Raw genomic sequence first — 13,849 nt, 5'->3', positions numbered from 1 at the left:
CGAAAAAACTTTGGAGATGAGTGGTGTCTGGCAGGGGCGGACCTAGCATTTAGTTAGGGGTAGCCTCTGTGACATTCGTCAATTTCGGGTCTTGTTTGTATTCGTTTTTGTATTTGTTTATTATGTAAACCGACCCGATTCCGAAACTTATGTTATAATCAAAATAATGGATTTATGTTACAATATTGTTTCACACTTGTTGGGTCTTGAAAACATCATATTTTTATTTTTATTTATTTATTTATTATTTATTTATTTATTTATTTTTTTTTGTTTTGTGTTTTTGTCTTGATCCATTTTGCATGAAAACTCTTTTGTCTCACACCCATATTTGACCACCAACATTACCCTATATATACACCACATTTCCTCTTCATTTTCCCTTGCTACAACTCCAAAAAAAAAAACTCTCTCAAACATCAAAGATTCAAGATTATCTTCTTAAGTGTTCTTGAAGGATTTTGGTTTTTCATCTTAATTAGTTTATATAGCCTTATTAATACTTGTTTATGGTTGTGCAACATATATATAATATACACCCCTTGTTTACCTTTGGTAGTTACTTCTCCGATTCCGGTCGGTGAGGTTTAGGACCCCATAAGGCAAGGCTTTATGGAGGACTTCGTGTCCTTGATATATATACATCTATATAACTTGTTCATACATATTAATCTTGCTTATTTTAGTTTGTTGGTCATGTTTACAAGTTCCATGGTTATGGGTTTTTAAGAGTCTATGCTTCGGTTTAACCGTAAATAGCTCTAAACCGTAAACCGAACTTTGTTACTAGTTTTGTTTGTTTAAACATACTTAGTGTTAGATCTAAGTTTCTAAAATCATTTTTACAAATTCTATGGTTATGGATTTGTAGAATCTTACCTCGGTCTTAACCCGAAACACGATCCGAACCGAAAACCGAACTTTTGTTTAAAGACTTTATTGTTAACTTTTGGTATTTTTTATTTGTACATTATTATACAAGTTATTTAGTGTTTGGACATGTGGAAACCATCTATGAACTTGTTGTAAGATGGAAACCGAACCAAACCGATTCTTGCTCGCTTAAGACACACAAGTGTGTTTTTTTTAGCCATCAAGACTTGTATATTTCTTTAAAAGTAGTTACAAATTGATTTTTAAATATTTTCTTAAGTACTTGGAAATGTTGGATCCAACTTGATCTCATAAAAAAGTTTGGACCGACAAAACCGAACACTCGCTTAACGTGCGTTGTTAGTTCTAAAACAATGGAACTACATACTTGGTTAAGTCTTATTACATTTTATTGAGTTATCTCATAACATTCAATATTTTGGAAAGTTGACTTTGGGTTTGACCAATTATCAAGACCCGAACCGACAACCCGAACACTCGATAAAAAAAAACCGTTTTAGTATCTTTATTCCAAAGGGATTTGCATTCTTGTATTTTACCCACCTTATTACTTAACATAGGTTGAGTAAATATTAAGGTTAGATACTTTAACCCGGTTTCGAGCAAACTTACATTTTTAAAGGGTTATTATTATAAATTCTTAAATAGTTACATTTTAAACCTTGAACTTTAATTATTTACATTTCTCAACATTTATTTTGTTTAAAGACCTTTAAGACAACCTTTCTAAATTCAAGACTTCATTTCTTTTTAGGCATTGTGCGTTAAACTCATCGTTCTGACAAATCTCCAAATTATCATATTTCAAGTTTACTACTTGAAGGTGAGTATTTCATACCCCATTTTCTATCTTTTATTTTCGGGGTGACATTTCATATTTATTCAACAAAATGTTTTATATTTGAATCTTAAACCACAAACGTAGTTGTATACTTTACCTAAATAATTGCTCGATTTGGTGTTCTATGCTTATATGCCTATGTGTTTATCGCTTTTGGTTGGTGGAACTATAAAATCCTAGACTATTTGGCATCCCCTTATAGCAAGGTGTCGTTAACGGAATGAAATTAACGATAACTATAAAATCCTAGACTATTTGGCATCCCCTTATATCTATTTATCCAAATTACCACTTTTATTTATCGTTTCGTATGCAAGTTTTGTGGCTATCTTTATTATATACTAATATGATTAAACTTATGAATTGCTCACCAACCTTTGTGTTGACAAACTTTATTTTATGAAATGTTGCAGGTTTGCATCTTGGTTGATTTATGATTGTGAAGAAAACGACATCAAAGACCTTAGGATATTAGTAAAAATGAACAATATCAAATTTGTCATATTTTGTGATATCTTGTTTATGGTTATTTTATGGATAATTGTTATGTGACATTTTCGATGTTGTGAAATGAAAAGAGTTTATTAAATACTGTCACTTTAATTAGTGTCATGTGCTTATGGACAATCGTTACACCTCGGCATGTTCCGCCGCCTTTGGTCGGGGTGTGACAGCCTCCGCTACCCCTCAACTTTTCATCGGCAGTACAAATTTTATAAGCTTTTGTCGGTTTTCGTTTTTCGCTACCCTTGAAAAAATAGAACGTTACCCCTGTTTGTTTAAAGTCCAACAAAATTAAAATCCGAAACTAATTAAAGCCCAACCAAATTTCAGCACAAACTAAACAAAACCATTTGTTTGTATTTTCCTTATCCTTTAACATTTGTTTTAGGTCAGACATCAACGTTCAATAAACAAAGTTTCATTCAGTCGTGGCTTCCACCCTACACTGCCCAACCCCCTGCATGCTGCAACCGAGTAACCAACGCTCGGTGCTCCTTTAGTCCCTCACTCCCTCGTCAACGATTTGAATTCTACTTGTTCAATTTATGTATTCTTCTACTTAAAATTGTAATTGTTTATTTGTTTATATAAATTGTTAATTTCGAATTGTTTATGGGCAATTAAATGATTTTTTTAACAATGAACTTCTTTTAATTTTTGTTGTCTTTAGGATTTGAACCCGATACCTCTCCTCCAAACCCATGTGTTTTAAAGGTTTTGCCTTTGACAATAGAGCACCACCCCATTGGTAGCAATTGAATTATTGATTATGGTTTGTTGGACATTCGGATAATATAAATTGGAAATTTAATTGATTAGGGATTTATGGTTTATATGTAAATTGAAATTTATTATAGATTTATGGTTTAAATTTTATCCCTTCTAAAATTAGGGAACTTGGAAGATGAAACAACAAAGTCTTATTAGCAATCTTTTTAAACGGAAAATAAAAGAAAATGATGATATCGGTACAAAGGCAAGTTAAAAAAAAAAAAAAACTATTGTACGAAATATCGTAAAAAAAATTCGGTTATTGTATGAAGTACGGTAAAAAAATTTCGTTTTCATTGTATAAAATACGGTAATTTTTTTTTAGCGTTACCCCTGAGATAATGGTCTAGATGCGCCACTGGTGTCTGGTATTCACTTTAACAATCACCTGATACCTACAAAAACACTCCTCTCAGGCATTTTGGAATAATATTGTAAAAATTGACAACGAATTGAAGGGGTGTAACGTGTCGCTAAACGAACGGATGAAAAGTAAGGTGGGTTAACGGGAAACAAATACTATTTTTGCTCGATAATTGGATCGGATAGGTACCGTTGAGCAATCTATTTCCGTCTTTATTTAACTTAGAAAGAAACAAACGCTGCACTATAAGAGACAAAACGTGGGAGGATCCTCTATGGATAGCTGAAGTTGGAGTTGGGTTGAGGAACCATCCACATATGTTGAAGTTCAAAAGTTATGGGAGTTTATTATGATGTTACCAAGTACTGTTTTGAAAGAACAAGATGACAACTGGGATTGGAACCTCGAGGAGGATGGACATTTTTCTACTAAGTCATGTAGAAGCCAATGCCGAGGAAACACTATCCCACAATTGGAGTTTATTATGGATTATAATAAATGGGTTCTCCTAAAAGTCAACATCTTTGGATGGAAGGCGGAAATGGGTCGAATTGCTACTTCGGACGCACTATTTAAAAGAAAGGTTGTAATGAAATTAATTGGTTCCCACTTCGTGAAGAAGAAAAGGAATTGGCGGAACATATCCTACTATCTTGTTATGTTACATCGGTGATATGGCAATTTGTTACTAGTTGGTGCGGTATCCCCTGTGTTCGCATTCAAGATTCGAGATCTTTTCAAAATACACCTCAATAGCGGTTATGATAAGTTTAAATGTAAAGCAATTCAACCGGTGATTAGTACGGCATGTTGGTGTCTTTGGAAGTCAAGAAACGAAGCCTTGTTTGACAACAAACGAGCATCCATCAATAGAATCAAGGAAGACATCAAGAGAGTTTTCTTTGGTTGAAAAATAGAGGGAAGTTAGTAGAGGTAGATTGTGATAGATGGTGTTCCTTTTTAAATAGTTAATGATTGTATTTTAAGGTGTACTTTGTAATTTGTCTATTGTTTAGCTCCTTGCTAGTATAGATTTATTATTATTTTTTTAAATAAAATCAACTGTTAAAAAAAAATCTAATCTAATTTTAGTATTTTGTAATAAAATCTAAAAAACAATAAAACCTGCTAGTATAGATACTATATAAGACTAACTAGAATGGACACCACCCTTCACCGCTGCGTGAAGATGACAACATCAAGGGTGTTGACACCGTTCACCACTGATGCCTCCACATCAACAAACAACATCCTTTCTTTGACCACTATCATTCTTTTTTTTGCTGTCTTCACAACTGCTTGAAGATCTTCAATTGATGTCATCAGGTGGCACCAACTACAATACTCCTATAATAATATTTTAGTATATAATCTCTCAAAACTCAAACTTTCAAAGGCTTACCATTCAATTTTCAAATTCCGACCATCATTAAAATATTGGAAGAAAGTGATAATAATAGATAAGACCAAGAGTATAATATGAATGAAGTAAAGAGACAAGATAAGGAGCGAGTAATATTATTTTGTTAATAAATAATCAAAACGGTTCCTGAAATTTGGGTGAGACGAAGAAGACCCAATCCAAAGTTAAGTTAACCTTTGAACATCAGCAAACTCTCTCTCTCTCTCTAGTGGATAAGAAGATAATAAAAGCATTCGAAACCCACTTCACCTGGACTCCTGTTATCCATCTAATCATCAATCTGTTCACTGCCGTTGTGTCGATGATACTGTCAGATTAGTATTTAGGGTTTTCAAGAATTTTATGAGTACGGTGTTGGCCGATTACATTTCTGGTGATTCCGATTTGTTGATTCGTAGTCGTGGTAGGTGGGGCAAAGGCGGCTGAGCTGATTTTTCCCTTTCTTTCTTTATTTATTATCTCTCAATTCACACCATTTCAGTTTCAGTTTCAATTTCAACGATGCAGCAAGATCGCCCAAGAAAGGTTTAGTTTAAATACATCAAGTTTATTATTTTATATTGATTTTGTGTAGTATTGCTTGTGGGTCAAATCTTTATTTCTGAGTATACTTGTGCACCAACTAAAAAATTGGATCTTTATTAAGACCTCAATTCTGTGATCAAGTCAAGGTTTTTAAAATTGATTTTCAATTTCTGGGTATTAAATGTTACATTGGTTTCATCAATGTATAATTCTGTACCAGTCAAAAGTTTGATCTTTAAGACAGACCTCAATTTTGGGATAAAGTTAGGGTTTTTATTTTTAAATTGATTTTTAATTTCTGGGTGTTGAATGTCACATTTGTTTGATCAAAGTATGATTATGTACCTGTTTTAATGTTTGATCTTTTTAGAGCTCAATTCTGGGATAAAGCTAAAATTTTTTAAATTGATTTTTAACTTCTGGGTATTGAATGCTACATTTGTTTGATCAAAGCATAATTCTGTACCATTTAAAATTTTTGATACTTAAGACTTCTATTTTGGGATAAAGTTAGGGTTTTTTAAATGATTTTTTAATGTCTGGTTATTGAATGTTACATTTGCTTGATCAACGTATGATTCTATACCACTATGCAGTCGATATCGCCGATATATCACCGATATATCAGTGATATATTGGTTATCGGTTCCTTGGTGATATATAAGTAATAATATCGGTGCAGAATATCGGTACCGATAATATGAACGATATTGACCGATATTTGACTAATATTTGACCGATATTCGACTAATATTTGACCGATATTCGACTAATATTTGACCGATATATCACCGATATTCCCGATATCAGTGTTTTAAGTCTTAATTATCAACTTATAGTGTTCAATGTTATTGTTTTAAGTTTTAATCAATTCTTACTTGCTACGATTGTTAGTGTTTTGCAATTTGCAAAAGGTTAATTTGTTAATGGTAGGAGACTATACTGAATTATTAGTGTTAAATTGCTATATATATGAATTTTACATGATATTAAAATTACCGATATCCCACCGATATCTCACTGCGATAACCAATATCCGATATTTTTCCGCATTAACTGCTTAGCTACACATACCATTAAAAATTTGATGTTTAAGTTTGGGGAAAAAGTTAGGTTCTTGAAATGATTGAAAATTTGGTTATTTTGGAGCAGAGCTCAAAAAAAGGAGAGTTCTTCACGGAATACGGTACATCAAACCGTTACAAAATCTTGGAAATCAGAGGAAAAGGAAGTTATGGAGTCGTTTGTGCAGCACTTGACAAACAAACGGGCCAAAAGGTTGCTATAAAGAAAATAACCAACATTTTTGAGCATACCTCGGATGCTATTCGAATCCTACGCGAGATTAAATTACTTAGACTCTTACGTCATCCGGATATTGTTGAAATTAAACATATTTTAATGCCACCATCAAGAAAAGATTTCAAAGATATTTACGTTGTATTTGAACTCATGGAAGCAGATCTTCATCAAGTCATAAAGGCCAATGATGACTTGACACACGAGCATCGTCGGTTTTTCCTTTATCAAATGCTTCGAGCTTTGAAATATATGCATACGGGTAACTTTTAATTTTTTGACGTCAAATTATATCTATTTTGTTGGTACCCAACCTTACGCTGTTTGTATGAAATAAATTCAGCAAACGTGTATCATCGCGATCTAAAACCAAAGAACATATTAGCAAATGCAAATTGCAAACTCAAGATATGCGATTTTGGACTAGCACGTGCTGCGTTTACCGATACCCCAACAACATTATTTTGGACGGTGTGTTATTTATGATTATCTAAATTAATGATTTGTTACAATTTACATATCATGTTTTGTAACACACATTGAAATATTTTAAATTATTCAGGATTATGTTGCAACGAGATGGTATAGGGCTCCCGAGCTATGCGGATCTTTTTATTCAAAGGTATAATTTAGTAACCCACGAGGGTATATTGGTCATCTTAACATAGAAAGTCAAAATAAGTCAAAATAACACGCTTTGTTGCTTAGATTTTGAGGTCCTTGATTGGATCTATTGAATTCTCTGGAGGTTGAGTTTTCTTCCCTTCAGGTAACTGTATCGGGGCTTGTATCAATTTGTGGCCGGTTTTGTTGTTATGCTTGATTTTAATTTCTTGTGGTTTTTATATTTTGTTATAATGTTTATTGTAGTATACTCCTGCTGTTGATATTTGGGGCGTTGGATGCATATTTGCTGAAATATTAACCGGAAAGCCACTTTTTCCCGGAAGAAGCGTCGTTCATCAGTTGGAGCTTATAACAGATCTTCTCGGGACACCGCCATCAGATACAATTTCTAAAGTATGTTACCTTATTTTAGTTCAATCAATCAATCAAGGCCAGTATTTTTCTTATATTTATTAACGTTCATGAATTAACACATAATTTGTATAAAATATTTCTTATAGTTAATAGATTACAAATTGTCATAATTTAAATTTATACTACAGTAGTATACAAGTATGTCCTTTTCGGGATAATTTCATAGTTTATAGTAAATAAAATAGATTAAAATTAGTGTCCTCTTTACTGTATTAAAAAGTCCAAAAATAGGCCTGCAAGTGAACCGCAAACAATCACTCTTCAGAGGGCATGTATTTAATAAATGAACAAACATAAACAAATTTTTTTTGTTCTTTTAGTTAGACGAACAAACCTGAACACATTGCCCGTTCGTTTGTTTATGTTCGTGAACATTCGTTTACATCGTTCTTTCGTTTATGTTCGTGAACGTTCGTTCTTTCTAAATGTTTACACTCATTTATGTTTTGTTGGTTTACGTTTTTTTGAGGTCGTTCTTTTACTGGTTTACTATGTTAGTTTAGTTTTACTAACTTCATATCCCACAGTCCCCCATATTATTGTCCACATTTACGTTAAAATGGTTTTAGCTCAGTTATGCTCATTCATTTATATTCACCAATGCTTATTTTTTTACATCATGAACCTTTCGTTTATATTGTTAACGAACGAATACGAACACGTTCATTTTTTTAACGAATGAGCATGAACAAGAATACCCTGTTCAATTGTTTGTGTTTGATCGTTTGTTTGGTTAAACTGTTAAGTTAATAGAACAAACACAAACATGCTCCCTTCGTGTTCGTTTAGTTTGATTACAGGCCTAAAAAATATCACTTTAAATCATCTAAATTTTTTACTATGAAATTGGTAACATAATTTTAATGTTTTAATATTATGAACTTCAGAAGGATATATATGAAAATTTGAACTTTCTTAAGGATATATGACTATATGCATATGAAATTAAATTAATCATTATATTTGTAATCTTTAAACCTATGCAGGTTCGTAATGACAAAGCAAGAAAATACTTGGCCGACATGCCTAGAAAGGAACCAGTATCATTCTCTGAGAAGTTTCTAGAAGTTGACCTGTTGGCACTTAAGCTATTGGAACAGTTATTGGCTTTTGACCCGAAAGACCGACCCACTGCAGAGCAAGCCCTAGCCGACCCGTACTTCAAGGCTCTATCAAAAGTCGAGCGTGAGCCGTCATGTCAGCCATTTTCCAGACATGAGTTTGAGTTTGAGAGACGAAGGGTCACAAAAGATGATATTAGGGAATTAATATACCGGGAGATCCTTGAATATCATCCTCAGATGCTCAAAGATTACATGGTGGGCAATGATCGGTCTAGTTTCCTTTATCCTAGGTTGTTATTAACTTAACATTAACATTGTTTCTTGTTTTCTTATCCGATTGGACTCTTTGTTTGTTTTAACATGTTTTATGTTTTATTTTCTAAACGTGTAGTGCCGTTGGCCAAATAAAGAAGCAGTTTGCTTATTTTGAGGAAAACGATGGGAAAAGTGGGCTTGTTCTTCCTCCAGAGAGAAAACATGCTTCCCTCCCAAGGTAAGAACGTTACAACTTACAACTTATATATTTTAAAGTTAAATTACCGGTTTTAGCAACTAAGTTGCATTTAATTACCTTGCTCATAATCACATGTAAAGCATGTGGTAGGTTGTTTTGTTTACAGATTTTTTAAAAATTGCAGACGTGGCGTATCATTTGTCATTTTAATGTGTGCATATGCCACGCGACATTTAATATATATTTAAAATGGTTTTTTGAAAACAGCTATGCTTTTCAGGCATGCAAATAATTATTATTTCTTTTACTATTTTCTTCCATGCAAGCATTTTGCATATATGAAATCTGATGTAGTGGCTCGGGTCATTAACCAATACTACATTAATAATTTATAGGTTAAATCAGTTAAAATGAAGCTGGTGAAAAGTGATGATAAATTGTAAGATACTTTCTATTTTACCGTCTAATTTAACTTGTTTTTTGTTTGTGATTTTTGTATATTTAGGTCTATGGTTTCTTCAAGCACAACTGCTCCCAAGCTGCAGCAGTGTTTGGCTTCATTTGACAACCGACCAAACGTATCTCACGGCAGCAATGTTTTTAATGCCACCACTTGGCCGCCCAAAGGTAACTCATTTTTCACTTAAACTACATAAATCAAGCGGTTTTAATATTTTGGCTACATGCTTATAATTTGGTTTTCTGTCAAATATGATTAGCGAGAGTGGCGGGTCCTGTTCTTCCATTGGAGGATAGCTTAAACATGAAAGATGAGTATGATTCGAGGGTAATGGCTAGAAATAGAAACGCGTTTGGCCTTTCTCCACATTATGCTAGGAGCAATGGTGGGGATAGATCACGCAGTCAACAGAAGTCAACCGACAGGAAGTTGTCCTCGGGGTTGGTCAATGGTAACTTGTTTTACAAGGAAGCACATGGTCAACAAAAGTCAAGTGAACCTATTGCCCTTGATGCGTAGTTTATGTAGGTCCAGTAGTAGTCGTAGATGTCATTGTTTTCAGCTTCTTTCCACTTATTAGCACTTGTCTTTGTTAGATTTTCTCTTAATTTTATGATATGATATGATATGGACACTAATTATTATATGATATGATAACATTTATAAAACACCAAAGTTAATTTTATGTGAAGGCTACCACACACACTAGAGATGGCCCCTTTTAAGGTCTGATCACTTTATCCCATATCTAGTGACACAATCAAAGTCAACAAGACCAAATATGATACAAAGAGAGGTGGCATGCCTTTTGATTAAAATAATGAATTATGTATGTGTTAGTGATCTAGTTTGTCCCAAAAACATTTATAATTTAATTCTAACATGCAACATAATATAGAATGTGTATGGACACATTAGCCAAGGATTAGAGTTTGTTGTTTATTAAGAAAAGGAGAGTTTTAAAACTAACTATTAAACTATATGTTTTAGAATTGTCGCATGAGTTATATCTTGTTTGGTACATTAAGAAGAATATTAAAAAAAATGATCCAATTTCTACTACTTAGACTGTGTTAGTCGGTAATAAATAGCTCCCATAAACGTGGGATGAGGCATCTGTGCACTTGTGATTTTACGATTCTTGACACATTTGTGTTTTATACTAGTTTTTATTTACAAGTATACTTGGGTCCATACATAATTCACCTTAGTTTTAAGGTTTTATAACTTATATTCTCCTTATTGTGGCAAATGTAACTGTACAACCATTTTTATGTAACTTATACTTAAATGCGTCAATTTCACTAAATTATTTTCTAACACAAGCAGAGATGTTACCATTTTCATCAAAAACAGCTTCCATCACTTCCTACTATCAATTTTTTAAAACACTTGTAACAACTCAAAACCATTCTTGATCACCTGTTGACAAAAGTAATAATTTGAGTTAATTTGACAAAAAAAAAATCATAATTTTCTTCAGCAATTGTTTACACGTCGTGTTCTTTATTCAACATCCAAAACACATTTAGTAAGCATATCAAAGAAGAAACGACTATTTTCTTTTATAAAATCTCTTAACAAACTCACACAAAAGGAATTGTTATGTTTAATCTTAGACTGACTTCCAGGAATTGTTATGTTTCTATAGCACATTTAGACGTATGTGATTTAATACAACTTGGCTTCTACAAATGCATTCTATATTTGATTGTAAAGCCAAATGAAATCAATAAGAATATCAAAAAGAAGTTGAATACACTGTGAAATTGTAAACATATAAAACAATATAAAAAACTGCAGTGAAAGTGTACGGATAAGAACGACCACTAGATTGCCAGCATCGAAACACGACGACAGTTGATACCCATTGTTCATTGTTGCATCATCTTTTGTCTCGGAATTCACAAAAACATAAAGCCAACTGGTTCTAAACTATTTGCTTTAAAGATTCTCTTGACCACATATAAAGGTGACGTTGAAATAAAGAAAAAACATAAAACATACTTCACAACAAATATAACTTGTTTAAATAAAATTTCAAATCGAGTTCACACGATCATAACCAGCGGCCAAAAAACAAGCACTATAGATAAGATGTGCATGAACCGTTAAAACTGGCAAACCAAAGCAAAGACCAATATTTTTCAGTTCTTAGAATATGCGGTTATGTTTAAAAATAAATAGTCATGATTCATGATTTAATGAAAGATTCAAACTACCAAGCCGACCGGTTGGTCAGCCCAGCCAATCCAGCCAATTTGATAACTCTAGTTGGTGTCTCAGTTCTAAATTGTTGTCAAAATAGATCATAAAAGCCCTATTTAAAACACACTTATTAGTTTGCCTATCTAATCTAACATATTAGTATGTTATAAGTTAACCTTCGAATATGTGTAAATATAATGATTTAACTTTTTCTCCTAATCATAAATGTCGCTATCCAATGTTGTATTTACAAGAAGTTTTAAAGATTTATGAATTGTAAAATTTTGTTTATCATTAATAATATCTCATGAATCCATAAGATATGCTATTATATATATTATTATTATTAAATTTAATTTTTTTATTGTATTTTTTTAACCACTCGTGTATCACATGAGCGCTATCTTAGTATTGTTAATACGCCATCATTAAGAAAGAACTATAAACCACCAATTAAACCATCAAAGCTGCAGCCAGTTAACCGGCTGAAAGTGGTGTACTCACACCGCTTTCTTTGGTTAACCAGCTGAAGCACTTCATAGGGAACCAAAAACATGCTATTACCTGCTTTAAAAGCAAGAATTAACACATCATAAGCAACACCCACATGACCACATCCCTCATCTGAAACCAAATAAAATTTGAAAAAATAAACAAAAAATGTTCATTTTATTACCGATCTAAACAAAAAAATAAGGTCAAAACAGAGAGTCAAGGCGCAGTTTGTAAATTTACATCTGGAACATCTTCTTTGAAGGAATTACTGATGGGATTCGGTCCCGAATGTACCTCATGCAGCTGCAACCTCCTCCCGATCTCATCCTCCATCAAAAACTAAACGGAAAAACAAAGATTTAGGAGAATAATTAGCATCAATTAGCAAGAAAGTGACTAAAAACAAGAAGATTATAATGACAATATTTAATATTTACCTTATTGTTCAACTTTAACGCACCAAATTTGCCAAGCTCAGCATCTGGTAATAAAAATACTTACATTAGTAGGTAAAACGACATGATAACATAGGATTAAAGATGGACATTTAACCTTCAGGTTTAGACTGAAGAGATAAGTGAGTTTGAAGAAGCATAAGAAGAAATATGAAACATAGAGCCATTTTTGTTCCTTGAAAAATTGGTTAAATGGTAATATAGTACACATTAATAATGCTCTTTAAAGGAGACATGAAAAAGATAAAGAGAGAAAAAGACCCAAATAGAGTTTACTTTTTCTTTATTTCTTTCAAAAGAATTCCAGACGTCGAGTAGGTCAGTGTGTACGTTAATTGGGGACAGTATAATAATATGCAAGGACGATTAGCTGAATTTATACAGTAATACATGTAGTTCTTGATTACTTTCAATTTATAATGCAAAATGATCGTGATTTATGTTTAACGTGATTATGAGCGGTTAGAAAAAAAATATATAGCAGCACAAGAAACATCGGTCCTCTAGGAATATAATGAATGCTAATGTATGTATATATGCTTATGAGTGTGTGTATAAAAGTTATAATATAAAACGAATTAATCTCGCATTCTCCCCCCTTTCCATTATATGATTTTTTATACACTACTTTATTTTTTTAAATTTTATTTTGGTACCTAAGGAAAACTGTTGAGTGATGAATATGAATGACTATTTTCTTATTTGTGTCCACTAAAATATTTGTTATAAACGAAATATTTCATGTATGTATTCTATAAAAGAAAGCAAGAGAGTTAAGTATAATCTTTTAAGAAAACTATTGTTTATGGGTAAAAATAAAAAAACTTATGTTAAATATGCGTAAAAAGAAATTTAATCTAAAATTGGGCAAGTAAAAAATTTTAAAGTAAAAAAAAAATAGGCAAATATAAAATATTGAACTTTTAGAAAAATAATTGTAAAATGGTCACTTGTTATTTTTTTTAATAAATTGGGTATATATGATATTTTTAGTGTTGCATGAATATATATATATGATATTTTCAATGTTTATAACGGGTATATATGAAAT

The 13,849-nt window shown here is 32.2% G+C and overlaps 1 protein-coding gene across 1 annotated transcript; it reads left to right on the top strand.

Annotated features, from left to right (window-relative positions):
* The first annotated feature begins 5,284 nt into the window (after positions 1 to 5,284).
* LOC143620030 (mitogen-activated protein kinase 19-like) lies at positions 5,285 to 10,238 on the top strand. Its single transcript, XM_077091827.1, has 9 exons — positions 5,285 to 5,322; positions 6,475 to 6,883; positions 6,965 to 7,092; positions 7,184 to 7,243; positions 7,492 to 7,641; positions 8,649 to 9,016; positions 9,118 to 9,219; positions 9,686 to 9,807; positions 9,900 to 10,238. The coding sequence occupies exons 1-9, from the start codon at positions 5,299 to 5,301 to the stop codon at positions 10,157 to 10,159; spliced, it is 1,623 nt and encodes a 540-aa protein (XP_076947942.1). The 5' UTR covers positions 5,285 to 5,298; the 3' UTR covers positions 10,160 to 10,238.
* The last annotated feature ends 3,611 nt before the right edge of the window (positions 10,239 to 13,849 follow it).

Source organism: Bidens hawaiensis, unplaced genomic scaffold (assembly GCF_021521415.1).
Source record: "Bidens hawaiensis isolate Kalapana, Puna unplaced genomic scaffold, B.hawaiensis_p1.1 tig00002525_1, whole genome shotgun sequence".
Taxonomy (NCBI): domain Eukaryota; kingdom Viridiplantae; phylum Streptophyta; class Magnoliopsida; order Asterales; family Asteraceae; genus Bidens; species Bidens hawaiensis.
Note: the sequence above shows the minus strand (reverse complement) of the source record. Positions and strands in the feature narration are given on the sequence as shown.